This window comes from Lathamus discolor, chromosome 19 (assembly GCF_037157495.1).
Source record: "Lathamus discolor isolate bLatDis1 chromosome 19, bLatDis1.hap1, whole genome shotgun sequence".
NCBI classification, from domain to species: domain Eukaryota; kingdom Metazoa; phylum Chordata; class Aves; order Psittaciformes; family Psittacidae; genus Lathamus; species Lathamus discolor.
The window spans coordinates 3,225,179-3,238,874 of NC_088902.1; the positions used below are offsets into that span (position 1 = coordinate 3,225,179).

The following is a 13,696-nucleotide window of genomic DNA, read 5'->3' on the forward strand; positions in this document are numbered from 1 at the left end:
CGGGGGGCGGGTGTGTGATCTGAGGCGCCGCGCGCCGCTCCTTGCTTACCACGCACAAGATGGCGGCGCCCGCGGAGGCGCCGTTGGAGGTTGAGGGCCGGTTCCGAACGCGCGATGTCCTGGTGCCCGGCGGCCCTTCCGACTTCGGGTCGCTGCTGCTGTCGGAGCCGGTGCTGGCGGGGCTGGAGGCGGCTGGGTTCCACCGGCCGTCACCGGTCCAGCTGAAGGCCATCCCGCTGGGGCGCTGCGGCTTGGGTGAGCGGGGAGGGCCGGGTGAGGGGCCGGGGGTACCCTGAGGCTTACGGTGAGCTCCGTGGCGGTTCTTTGCAGATCTCATCGTGCAGGCCAAGTCTGGCACGGGTAAAACTTGCGTGTTCTCCACCGTCGCCTTGGATGCAGTGCTGCTGGAGAGCAGCGTTACGCAGGTGAGCCGTGGTAGCGGTGAGGGAGCGGGCTTTGCTTTGGGAAGGGGAATCGCTGTTTCTCTTGGGGGACAGCAGTGTTGTCTGTGAGATAATAGTGTTTGAAATCATCACAGCTCGGCCCAGGGCTTTAATCTCTGGAGCCGTTCTGGAGCGTTCGGATTTATTCGTTGTCCCTTACAGATTCTGATTTTGGCTCCCACACGAGAGATTGCTGTGCAGATTCATGCTGTAATCACAACCATAGGAATAAAAATGGAAGGCTTGGAATGCCATGTCTTCATTGGAGGGACTCCCTTGAGCCAGGACAAAGTCAGGCTAAAGAAGTGCCACATAGCAGTTGGCTCCCCAGGTATGGTTGAGCTTCGTTGTACTTCAGATGCGTTGTGAGAGTTTGCTGTGCAGTAATTGGTGCTTTTCAGATCTGGGTTGAGGTTATTTTAGTAATGGGGGGTAGTCTCGAAGGCTTAAGTACCAGAGGCTTTTAGACCAGCTTTTTTTTAGGGAGAGATAATTCCATATATGTATTTTTTTAGGCTTATTAAAATTAATTGAAAAAAAATTGCAATGATCATCATTAAACCTTGCAGTTAATATTTGTGAAGTTCCTTTTACTTATTTTTTCACATATAGGTCGAATAAAACAGCTCATAGAGTTGGACTACTTAAATACAGCCAGTATCCGGCTTTTCATTCTCGATGAAGCAGACAAGCTGCTAGAAGAAGGCAGCTTTCAGGAACAAGTCAAGTAAGAAAAGATTTCTCTCATGCGTTTATCAGTAGATTAGATCCGTATTTGACAGTCATTCCCATTTCTTTGTCTTCCAGTTGGATTTACTCCTCACTACCAGCCAATAAACAGGTGCTTGCTGTTTCAGCTACTTACCCTGAATCGTTAGCTAATGCTTTGACCAGGTACATGAGAGAGCCAACATTTGTGAGGTTGAACCCTGCTGATCCAAGTCTCATTGGTAAGTACAAGTTCATTTATAGTGATATTATTATCAATAGGTTAAGAAGAATATACTAAAACCAAAATACATTCCTTTAAAGGTTGTGATTCTTCAGTTTCCCTCCACAATTGAGTTGATAAGCTTATGAAGTATTTAGTACTGATGTATTTAAAGCATCACAGATGAGTGTTGTTTTCTGTTTTTTTTTTTTCTATCAATTCAAAAAATACCTCATTCTGTTAAGAAAAACCTGTTCTGTAGTTTCTTATTTGGCACCTGTTTATCCTTGTTTAAATTTCAAGTCTTTGTTTTAGCTGTGGTGACACGTGTTGGCAGCAGAGTAGCACTGCACATCCTCTTTATGAAAACCCTTAACCTGGTAGGTTGTTTTGCTTCATACTCAGGCCTGAAGCAGTATTACAAAATTGTGAATTCCCATCCACTTCCACATAAAACATTTGAGGAAAAAACCCAGCACCTACAGGAGTTGTTCAGCAAGATTCCATTTAATCAAGCCTTGGTCTTCTCAAATTTGCACAGCAGGTAATCAATTTAATATAAAATCTTTAAAAAAGCATGTTTGAAAGTGATGATCATAGTGTCCAGTCATGGATAAACTTACATAGACCTTCTGTATGGTCTCAAAGCAGAATACAAATTTGAGAGCTCAAATTGCAATATGAAATACTGAAAATAAAGGAATGCTTTAGCATGAAAATACCTCATGTATGTATTGTGATGTCCTTTTGTCCCTTTTCATCTGTAGGGTGACTGTTGTAGACATAAAGATGAAACTGTCAATTTTGGACTGGTGTCCTTGGCTGTAAAGAGTAGCCTGTTGTTAAGACACAACCACGGAGGTGGTTAGCTTCGCAGTTTTATTTACAATTGAGGTCCCTTCCAACCCAAATCATTCTATGATTTTGTGTTTCTGATTTTCATTCTGTATATTCTGTCAGGGCTCAACATTTGGCAGAAATACTGACATCCAGAGGCTTTCCTGCTGAGTGCATTTCAGGTAAGTTCGTTCAAAACTTTCAGATTCCATTGAAGTTGTGCATAAACGTGACCTAAAATAGGAAAATTAGGCTTAAATCTTGGTTTATGTGGCCTCTGGTTAAATAACTAAGAATAGCATTTGAATCTTAGTAGCTCTTTAGGACTTAATCAATGTAAAAATTGATTAATATAAAACTTTCTTGTTTTCAAGTTGAGTCATTTTTATGGATGTCCAGATGAGTGTGTTGACTTTATTTGTAAAGAGAACCTATTTACAACTGCAGGTTGAAGAGTGTTTCCTTAAGGTGCAGATGTTGAATCTAAATATTTTCCATTACTAGCTTCTCTGTGAAAAGCTAATAGCTGCCATCTAACATGTTAGATACCTTGATTTTTTACTTCAACAGTGTTTTCCTTCCATGGCTTATTTTTTTAAGTAAAAAGACAGTAAAGTCAGTGTTGTTCAAGTGGGTTGAATATCTACATAGTTGGTTTCTCTTTAAAAGTAATCAAAAGTGTGTTATGGACTTCCTTATTTTCAAGTTTTTGTTCCTTATTTACTCATTTGGGGCTGGTGTTTGAGGAAGTTTCTCTTGGCCTTTTTTCTGATCTCATTTACAGTTGTACAAAGCGATGTTTTCCAGAATTTGAGGGGGTATGAAACTGAAGAATGTAATTTGCTTCTCATTTTTGTCTTTCTAGGCAATATGAATCAAAATCAACGACTTGATGCTATGGCTAAATTAAAGCAGTTCCACTGTAGAGTTCTCATTTCCACAGACTTGGTGAGTTGGTGTTTTATAGAATACATGAGTATTGCAGATAAAGTTATTTCAGAGAATTAGATTTGAAGGCATAAGAAAAATGATCCCTAGTTTTCATGCCCTAATGAAATATGCTTATTTTATGTGTAATACTGTAAACTGGCTGGCAAACTGCAGGTGCTTTATTAACAACTAAAAGTTGTTATATGAGCAGTTACTCCCAGATGCGTTGTACTTAAATAAAGATCATTATCTTCAGCGTATTCAATTATCCATCCCCTTCTTTCCTCATTTTCTCAAGACATCTCGTGGCATTGATGCTGAGAAGGTGAATTTGGTTGTCAACCTGGATGTGCCTCTAGACTGGGAAACGTACATGCATCGTATTGGCAGAGCTGGGCGCTTTGGTAAGAACATGTGTGGATTTCTTGAGCTTGCACTACAGCTTCACAGGCTCTGGATAGGTAACTATACTCTGTTGTATCACAGGAACTTTAGGTTTATCTGTAACATACTGCTGCCGTGGAGAGGAAGAGAACATGATGATGAAAATTGCTCAAAAGTGTAATCTTCAGCTTCTTCCTCTACCAGGTATGTTCTGTCATATGAATGCAGCTTTCTGTTAGTTGCTTTCTGCTGCTCAGAGCTTCAGGCAAGTCCACATTAATTTTAGCAGAGGTTTTTCATCCTCTGTGCTCGACTACTTGTGTAACTGCCACAGGTGGGTGAAGGGTTAGGAAATGAACTTGGTGCATGCCTGTGGATAGGGAGAGGAGCTCTCATCCAGCTGCTGCTTAAGCAACTACATAACTACTTGGATTTCCAGAAATCTGGTATTAAGCCATTCTCAGGCTGTAAGATACCATAGGAGAAGGAAGGAATGATAGAAACAGCAGAAGATTTTCTACCCTTGCTCTGCCAGAAGCTGTTCAGCTGGAAATGAAGCATGTGCTGCCTTGCATGAGTTCTAATTTTTTATCAGCTTAAGTAGGATATGAAAAGCGGGTGACAAGTAATGCAGTGCTGTTTGCCTTGATCAACTTTTTGATGCCTTCCATGAAGAAAAGCTCTGGCTATTTGAGCTTTTTCAGGGATGGAAGGGGTCAGTTTCTAGCTCTAACTTACTGTGTCTTAACATCTGCTGTTTTGTGTTGCCTTTACTGTGGTGCTCATCTGAGTTCTGGAGGGAAGGATGCCTTAACTGAGTGCCTGCTTGTTCTCTTTCGAGCAGAGCCCATACCTCCTGGAATGATGGATCAGTTTGAAGATGGGGAGGTAGAAGTCAAACCTGTTATATATACAGATGCTTCAGTGAATTCTGACACTGCGTGTCTTAAACCAGAGGAGCCAGCACAGCAGCCTCTCCGAAATAGTTTTTCAGGGGTGCACCAGCCTTTCTCTAACCTTCCAGGTGATAATTCTTCTGTAGAAAGGCCACAAAAGGCTCCAAAGCAAAAGCAGATAAAATGCACAAATTCTGCAAATACAGACAAAGGTGGAACTAGAAAACCCCAGACTTTGAGTCGTGGCACAGAACGGAGGAATCAAGTCAAAACCATCTCCAGAACGGACGGACAATATAATGCTCAGGCTGCAGATGAGGAGGCCTTAAAAAAAAATCTTCCCAGAATTCCATGCTTGTCTTCTTTCAAAAACACACCCAACCATCCCTGGAGCTTCTCAGAGTTTGTTGAAGACTATGAATATTTCATCAAAGAAGGGTTGGATAGAGAGGTAGAAATTTTAAGAAGCTACTCGGGCCCAAGAGAGCAATGTGAGCTCCCCCAAAATGGTGATGTAGAATGGAAAGAGGTGGGACCTTATCCAGAAATGGTAGCAAATGGTAGTGTGTCTGATGACACTGATTCTTACAGTTCCACAGCTCCTTCCAGTAGCAGGGAAGACAACTCTGGCTTTGAAGATCTTTCAGATACACGGGAGAAGGGTGTGAATGCTGTTCCCCTAGTGCGTCAGGGTCGTGCAGGTTTCTGCCCTACACCAGAGAGGCCTCGGAAGCTGTCGCAAGTCCCAAAGCAAAATCAAGTGAAAAAGAAAGTTCTGAAGCAAAATGCTAAACAAAAGCAAAGCCGTGATCGTCACTTCCCTAGTCCTGGCACGATAACAACTGAAGATGACTCCTCCTGCAGCTCTTGGGGTGATGGTGTTCCTGCTGAGGATTGGGATTACAAAAGATACTGGAAATCTTATTACGAGGCATGGCAAAACTACTATGCTGCAGTGTCTCAGTACACAGAAAGTTACAGACAGTTCAGGTGGATGAGTGCCTATCATGCCAACGCAGTCTATTTTCAGGAACTGCTGAAAAGCGATTGACGTGTTCATGCTGCCATTGGGGAGGCTGGTTGGTACAATCAGGGGACACTATCTGTGGAAACAACTGCTGGTCTAGGAGTACATTGACAAATGGATGTGGTTTAAGTTTGAAGAAACCTTGTCTTTTGTCTAGGTAAATGTCTTACATGCATTCCAGTGCTGGTGTTACGAGGTTTTTAATAAAAGGAAATGAAAGAGCTGGATGTTCAGTTGCAATCTTAACAATGCAGAGTAAACCAAGGAAGAGAGAAAGGCTGTCGCTTACACCTAAGAAACTTCAGTGAGGAGAAAATACAAACCAGTGCCAGTTTTATTTGCTTGACTTGTTTTCCATGTCACTTTAAGGTGAAGATGAATTCATGGTAAAGGCTACATGGTCTGTTCATAGCTGGAGATAATTTCATTTTCCATAGATCTCTTACTAAACACCAGGCACTGATTCTGTACCACTTAGGAGGCAGAGTGAAATCTTCATCTGAATGTCTCTATTGCTAATTTCAGTCTGGTTAATTAATACTGTGTAAATAACATTTGTATAGGTGGGTGTATGGCACACAGTGCAGTAGAGGATGGTTTAATAGTGTAGAAAACGTGCAGCAGTCATAATTGGGCTGTGCCTGTGGGTGCAGCAGTATCAGACTTGCCACACTTACAGGAAAGCTTTAATTAGAAATGAAATTACCTGTCAGGACTAAAACTAATTGGCATTTCCTGTGGCTTGCACTGCTCTGTATGTAGGTGTCCCAAAGCAGAATGAGGAGAGTGCTGCTTGCTTCTGGATATTCAGCCTCGGTTAACTCTATGCTAATTCTGAAACTTCATCTTCTGACTTTAGTATGTTTGGGATCAGAGAGATGGATTTCTTCTAGTTTCTTTGATTTCTCAAAGTTTAGGAGAGCAGGTACAGTTTATTTATGTGGGGGTTTTTTTTGGCAGAAGGCTGGAATTTTCTTAGTAAAAGCTTCCTACCTATCATGAACTGTACTCCTACTGAGACTTGCTGCTTTAATTTAGTGAAATGGGTGTCTTCAGGAGTGCTTGGTTGCTCACCTTCAACAACTTTGAAATTCATTTTGAGGAACAGTATGTTTTCACTCAGTTTGCATAAGTCAGTTGCTGCCTGAGATTTCATAATGTTCCTGCATAAATCCCTCTGCAAATCACGTGGTGTCCCTGGCAGCACTTTACCCTTCTTGTGGAGTGGTGGGTCTAAACTTTATACCAATGCAGTTCAGGCTCCTTTCACTGTGCAGGAGAACTGTAAGATTGATCTAGCTCAGGAGTAGCACAGAAATGCAGCCCAAGCCTGGCGAGCACAGGGCTGCTGGTGCTGTGTTATGTTCTGCAGTGGGGTGATGCTGGCCCCTCGTGGGTGTCAGCCTTTACTGCAAGAGAGAAAAGTCCTGTCACCTCCTCTGTTCAGCTCTAATTCTGTGGTTGTTAGAGGCCACCTAATAGGAAATGTGAATTTCAGCTTAAAGAATTTTGAAAATTTGAATTAATACCTCCTAAGGAGCAGTGTCTGTTTTGTGGTTGGAACAAGCTGGCCCTGTCTGCAACACAGAATGCAGGACTTTGGCCTAAACATAATTGCCCCTTGAAAAGAAAGGCACAAGATGTGCTTTTTGAATGTAATATCTTGTTAGAAGTATGGTTCCTTCTGCACCGTTTTCTCCTGCCTTCCTCCTTCTGTGTCACAAACCTCCCCAGGGAGGGCGCTTACTTAGGTTTTGCTGCACAATTTGAGAAGGCCAAGAGGTAGGATTTTGCTTCCAAGATGAATTTTGTTGCAGCTCTTGATGTTCAGAAGGAGGATGCTGTAGGAGATGTGCTTAGGTATCTGCATTATTGCCCTGCTGTAACATCTCTGACCTCCTGCTGGTTTTATTCATGATTGCTTAAGTAGGAGTTATTACTGTTTAAATGCAACTTGAGTGGCTTAGGCCAAAACCCAGAGTTCTCCAAATGAACCTCCCAGAGTTTTTTTTTGTAAGAAATCTACAGCAGCATCTTGGTATTTGTGGCACATACTCTGTTTAATCCAGATTGGATACATCAGGTACAGCAGTGGCACAAGACTCAATACTGTAAATGATATACAAGTTTCAACATATGCACTACAATTCCAAAAGAAGACAACAGGAAACTTGGTTCTTCTAGAAAGTTCTTCTCAAATGAAGCTACCTGCAGTTGTATACAGTACATTTTGTATCTGTCCTCTGATGTTTGTAAGCAAAGCCCATTTAAAGTACGAAAATAGAAAATAATAAGGTTGAGAGCATCTAAAACTTCTAAAGAAAACACCATTGCATTGGAATGCCTCACTGATTTATCAAAAATAGACCATCACACATGTTTTGTAAGATACTTCATTGGTCCGAGGAGCCAGAGGGAGCTCCCACTCATAGTTGCAACAGAACAGAGAAGAGCATTTGGTGTGGTTGGTAACTTCTCACCCAGACAGCTGTGTGACTTCTGTGACTAGCACTAGTTTAAATCAGAATGAAAAGAAACACATGCACACGTATACACACAAAGTAACAGACTACTGACTGAGAGGGAAACTCGAGAAGGAATTTTCACAAGCTCTTTGTCACCTGGTCTTTCGACTGTTCCACCTGAAGTTTTTCTGGCACAGTTTTGCATTCTGAACATGAGTAGCAGTACTTTTCTGGTATGCTTTCCCCAGTATTCTCTGGTATTTTGTAGGTGTTTGTGAATTGAGCTTCACTTACTGAAGGAGGAGGTATTAAATTCTCTACAGCTTGGGTAATTGGCAGAGAGGTGAAATGACTTCTTCGAGGTCACTTAGTGATTCATCAAGACAGGAGTAGAACACAGGTTGCTAGAACACAGATGCTGACTCCTAGCTCTAATCAGCATGCACACTGCCTTCTGTTGGCTTTTAAAGTTCTAGAAAGACTAAACCTTTATGAAGATTGTTTCTGGCATCATTATATGTGAAGCCGAAAAACTCGAGCTCTGAAATCATGTATCTAGTGCAGTTGCTCAAAGTATTGGAGAAAAATAAGTGGTTTTTTTTTTTTTACTCAACTAAGATACATTTGATTGGTAAATTATATGGAAAAGGTGTATTAATCACCTATACCATTTACTTTAAAAGCAAAATAAAGTCTTCAGTTCAAAGCTGCTGATACTCACAAGCCATCCATGAATGCTGACTTTGTAACTCTGCCATAGATAAAATATTACAGGATCCAAGGGATGATGCAACCCATAAATAAAAGGTGATTTTTAATTCGCTGAATTTGCTGTATAATATGTGTAGGATACAACATGTTTACAACCTCTTTACTTAAAAAAGCAAACTATTTGAAGAAACACTGCTTGCTTTAGCTGGGATTAATCTGATTTTCATGCACACACCTGAAGCTGTTTAAACTAGAATGAGAAATGCTGGTTTGCAGTTTGTATTATTGACTGTTTCAGGTTAAACAAGCAGCATTGATTCAAATTTGGTATTTCTGGCCAACTGTAAAGAAAGATGTATTTTGAATTCCCTGTTAGCTTTATTCCACGCTAAAGCTGTGTTTGTTACTTAGGTCACCTTTCCCCAGTTCACTTTTAACAATGATAATTATTTGACAGACAAAAGTAGTCTCCAGGTTAAGAATTCTGTTGGTAGGCAGCTAATTTACAGTGTGCTGAGGATGTACAATGGGAGCAAGAGAGGAAAAATAAGGAAGAAATTATGACTGAACAGCAGGGGAAAAATCCTTGGCATTAAGATCTCTCCAGGAAGCAGTCAAAGTCCTTTTCTTGGAGAATTTTAAATCTAATCTAGAGAAAGTAACACAGTCTATTGCAGTGAAGGATCTTGTGCAGGCAGAGGAGGGATTGCTTTTCTTAATTCTTTCTGTGTCCTCATCTTTGTGGGTGTCCTTAAGATCTTATAAGGAAAATGATAATTAAGAGGTGGGTTTCAGAAGGACTAGATTCAAGTCAAAGCCTAGATGCAGAAGCTATTTCTCATCATTCTTTGCCAACTGGGTGTGATTTCTTCTATTAGCAGCCTGATGCCAGGTGTGGAGAGAGTAAGTCTACTACTAAAATATGCTGAAAATCCGTGAAAAGAGGTTTCGTTCAGAAAAGGTTTTGGAAAGGAAACAAAATGTCTTGCTCCTTTGATATTTTTAATATTGCTTTATGAAAGACTGCAAAAATAATCCCCTTCCACTTTTTGTACAAACAATCTGTTTTTATTTATTCTTAATGAACTTCCCTAAAACTATAAAAAAGTGGTAAGGAATTAGAGGGAGGGGGAAGGCTTTTGAAAGGAACTGCCAATGTACTAGAGACACTCTGTTGAGCAGTCTTGCTGATCAGGCTGTTTTATACCACCTGCCTTTCAGAAAGGTGTCAGGACTAGAACCTACCTAAGTTGCTTGATGCTTTTCCACCTGGATGTAGCCCACAGCTGGAGAAGCCCCCTTCCTTGTGCATCAGGACTGAGCAGGATTGCAGGGGTACATGCTGGTTTGTATATCTGTCATTGTGTGTGTGTGTGGCCCTGGGGAAGGGCAAAGGGGTGCTGGTCAGGTAGGGCAGCACTTGGCAGTCCTGGAGAGAACGGCCCAAATCCTTCAGTTAAGTTTTGGCCAAGGAATTTTCAGGAGTGATTTATCTCAGGAATCATAGAATTGATTAGGTTGGAAAAGACCTTTAAGATCATTAAGTCCAACTGTTCCCGAGCACTGCCAAGGCCACCACTAACCTGTGTCACTAAAGGCCTTGTCTGCATGGTTTGGGAACGCTTCCAGGGATGCTGACTCCACCACTGCCCTGGGCAGCCTGTTCCAGTGCCTGAGCACCCTTTGGGGAAGGAGTTGTTCCTAATACTGAATCTAAACCTCCCCTGGTGCAGCTTGAGGCCGTTTCCTCTTGTCCTATTGCTTGTTATTTAGGAGAAGAAACTGATTACCTCGCTACAACATCCTTTGGGATGGTTGCTAAATTAGTTTTTAAGTTGTCAAGATGGTTTCTAAGTTGCTGTTTCACTATTATAAAGAGTCTTGCAGTTTAGTAAAGCTAATTGCTTCCTGTCATTGTGGGAATAAGAGGCTGTAGTGCAGCTCCCATGCTCTTCCGTTCTTCCCTGCGTTCCGTTTGAAGGATGCTGTGTTATGCTCTATCAACCACTGATCCAGTGGTGAGAGATTCTTGTCTTTGCTGTTTCCATGAATGCACAGTGCTCTCATAATGAGGATGTAGCTGTGTTGGGCAATGCAGGGAGGTTTTGTACTAGCATATTTTCAAGAGCTTTCAGAAGCATTACTCAGACTACTTCAAATCAGTGTATAAAGGGAGCTAATGCCTTCATTAAAAATATTTTTAGCCCTGTTCCTCTAAGCTCAGACTGCCTTAATTTTGTCTGTCTTTATCTTCTGAAAGTCTGTGCTGAGGTACTGACTGCATGGGGCAGCACCTGCTAAGTTAATGGTAGAAGAGGCAAGCAAGGGTAACAATGATTCCTCTTCTGTGGAAGAGAACAAAGGCCATGGCTGCCTTGACAACTTGAGCCCAAGCAGCCAGGGACTGGCTTTCCTCTTTTATTTTTTTATCTTCCTCTTAAAAATGTTTTTTTTTTTCTTTTCTTTCCAAAAAGCATCTGGATTGATGGCAATTAAACACACCAATAGTGCTCCAGGCAAGGGCTGCCGTGATTGCTATTTACAGACAAATGGGTGCAGAGAGATGAAGTGGTTTGTTTACCACTCCACAGTAAATCAGGAATAAGAAAGGCAGCACTGAGAGTCCATGGTGAGTACCTGGCTCTTTGTAATCATGCACTCCTGCACACTGGAAGGAGCACTGTGCCCAGTCAGCATGGTCACATTTAACCCTTGTTCTGTGCCAGTGTTGATGAGGTTGCAAGGTGGTGAGTGGTGGAGAGCAAGGCCTCTGATCTACAAGAGCGAGGGTGTTCAGATGGAGAGCAGGTGATGACAAATAATGAAATTAAAGCAAAGAATAAATTAAAACATCAAGAAAAACTCAATTGTGGTAAGATTAACTGCAGTATAACCTCCTACAGGAAGCAGCAAAGGCTGAGCGTTTTAATCATTTAAAACAGGACTAAACATAGTTTTGGATAACATATTACAGCACTGGAATAAATGACTATAAGCTGGTGCAGCTACTGAAGGCTTAGCCATAGCCCTAATATTCCTAGGATGTGGTAGGTTTCCAAGGAGGCTATTGAGTTAATGCATCAGCCATCCGAGCCTGTTCTCTAGACTAGGTTAGGAGTGCTAATAAAGCACATTGCTAGCTTGCATGTTTAAGTCAGCATGTAGGTCTATTTATCTATCTATACATGTATGTGTCTATTTATTTATATGTGTATGCATGTATATGTGTATATAAATATTACATCAGGATAGATTATGACAGATGTTAAAAAAAAGCCATCCCTTTGCTGAATCAGCCTAAAACATGCTTCATGTAGTTCTTTTAACTCCAGTGTTGGTAAAATCACTGTTCAGAAACAGGACACTTAAAATATTCACTTATTATCTACAAGCTGTTGGGTGCATCACTATTCCTGTGTGTGTGTAGGGCGTTGAAGAGGTGTTTGTGCATGACCACAGTAATTAGCCAAAGTGTATGGGAGGTGGAAAGCTGGGTGATGGTGTTCCTCACTCTGCCCTTCGTGGGTCCTATCTGCTATGAAAAGGGGACTTGAGAAGGGCAGAATGGAAGGAAAATGTTACTCAATGGGAGGGAAATCAGTTGTGTTTCAGAACTATTTCCTTACAATAAATCATTCCTAGAAAGATCTCAGAAAGAGGTGCGGGGACTGACCACAGCTTAGTGAGAAGTGTCAGCTCCTTGGCAGTACCACACGGTGTTGCTGCCGGTTTTGGTTCACTAGAAGTGTGTGACTTTTCCCAAACTAAGTGTAGAACTGCAAAAAGAAATTGCTGTCTGTACCACACTTGATCCAAGTGTTTTCCAAACTCCAGTAATGCTCCCCCTTCTCAAGTGGATGCGTGCTATAGATCTGACGCTGGGACTGGAGAAATAAAACTGCAAACCTAGTCTACCCCCAAAATCAATGCAACCCAGAAAGCCATTGGAGACAGCTGGAGCCCTAAGACTGTGAAAAAGCCAAATACCTCTCTGTCCATGCAAGATATTTGGCCCTGGGGTTAATTATTATCAAGTATAGATCCAGAAATTATTTGGCTACTATTTACAATAGGTTGTATATCCAATGCTAGCAAAGAAATTGATCTAGAGAAACCAAAAATGAAACCCCATGGGCATACATTACAAGAAACCTCTGTCAGCCTGATGAAGGCGTGATGCAGTTGAGCTCGGAGCTTTCTCATTCTTTGCCATTTGTGTGTCCAGGATTAAAAAAGAATCCTACCTTGGTTTTTATTGTTTTCCTGTTTAAAAATACAGAACTGGTAATCTAGTCACACTCTTACAAGTAAGTGATAACAAAATCAGAAAGCAGATCCCCCTGTGGGACTAAAACTCTACTAAAGCTTGTCTTTTTTTGTTTTCTTGTTGGTTTTTTTGTTGCACAAATATGTTTTCACAGACAATAATTAGCAGACAAACACACTGTTTGCAATTGCACTGTATTGACTTAAAAGGCGGATACAAAATTGGCTAAATAAAGAATGCCATCCAGGGTGGAGTGGGGGGGTGTGTGTGTGTGCACGTGGGTGTGCTGACACGTGCTTGGGTTTTCGTACCGTGCGGCCAATCGTGGGCACGTGCTCTGCTCTGGGTAACTCAGGGGTTGTGCTGCACACTCGCACGCACACACACACGGGAATGGAATAGGTTTCTGTGCCAGGTGGCTTCTTTGTCTATAGCTTTTCCTATAAAAGAAAAAAAACCAAAATGTGAAATTTTGGTTGGTTTAAAGGTTCTGCTCCATGAAGAAAAAAAATTCACAAAATCCATTGTTTTTCACCTTTTCAGTCATTTCCTCATGAATAAATATTATCCATTAAAAACCTTTAAAAAGGTGCTGCGATACACAGTGTTATATTCCCATTTTCTTTATTGACTCTCTTGTTGCCATGATGATTTCTTTCCCTCCAGTCTCTGCAGGTGATTTTTGCCCTGTACCATGGCACAACCCGCTCTCAATGCAGGTTTTTCCTTTAACCAGCCTCTTCCTCCCTTTCCTAATCCTTCCTCAGTCCACAGCATGACACGAGTCTGGAGAAAGCTGCCTTGT

General features: G+C 41.6%; 1 protein-coding gene across 1 annotated transcript; it reads left to right on the top strand.

Moving 5' to 3' along the window:
* Window positions 1–5,670, top strand: DDX20 (DEAD-box helicase 20). Its single transcript, XM_065698428.1, has 11 exons — window positions 1–255; window positions 331–425; window positions 606–774; window positions 1,056–1,170; window positions 1,251–1,393; window positions 1,780–1,918; window positions 2,335–2,393; window positions 3,077–3,159; window positions 3,440–3,545; window positions 3,628–3,729; window positions 4,370–5,670. Exons 1-11 carry the CDS (start codon window positions 60–62, stop codon window positions 5,470–5,472), a joined length of 2,310 nt encoding a protein of 769 aa, XP_065554500.1. The 5' UTR covers window positions 1–59; the 3' UTR covers window positions 5,473–5,670.
* The last annotated feature ends 8,026 nt before the right edge of the window (window positions 5,671–13,696 follow it).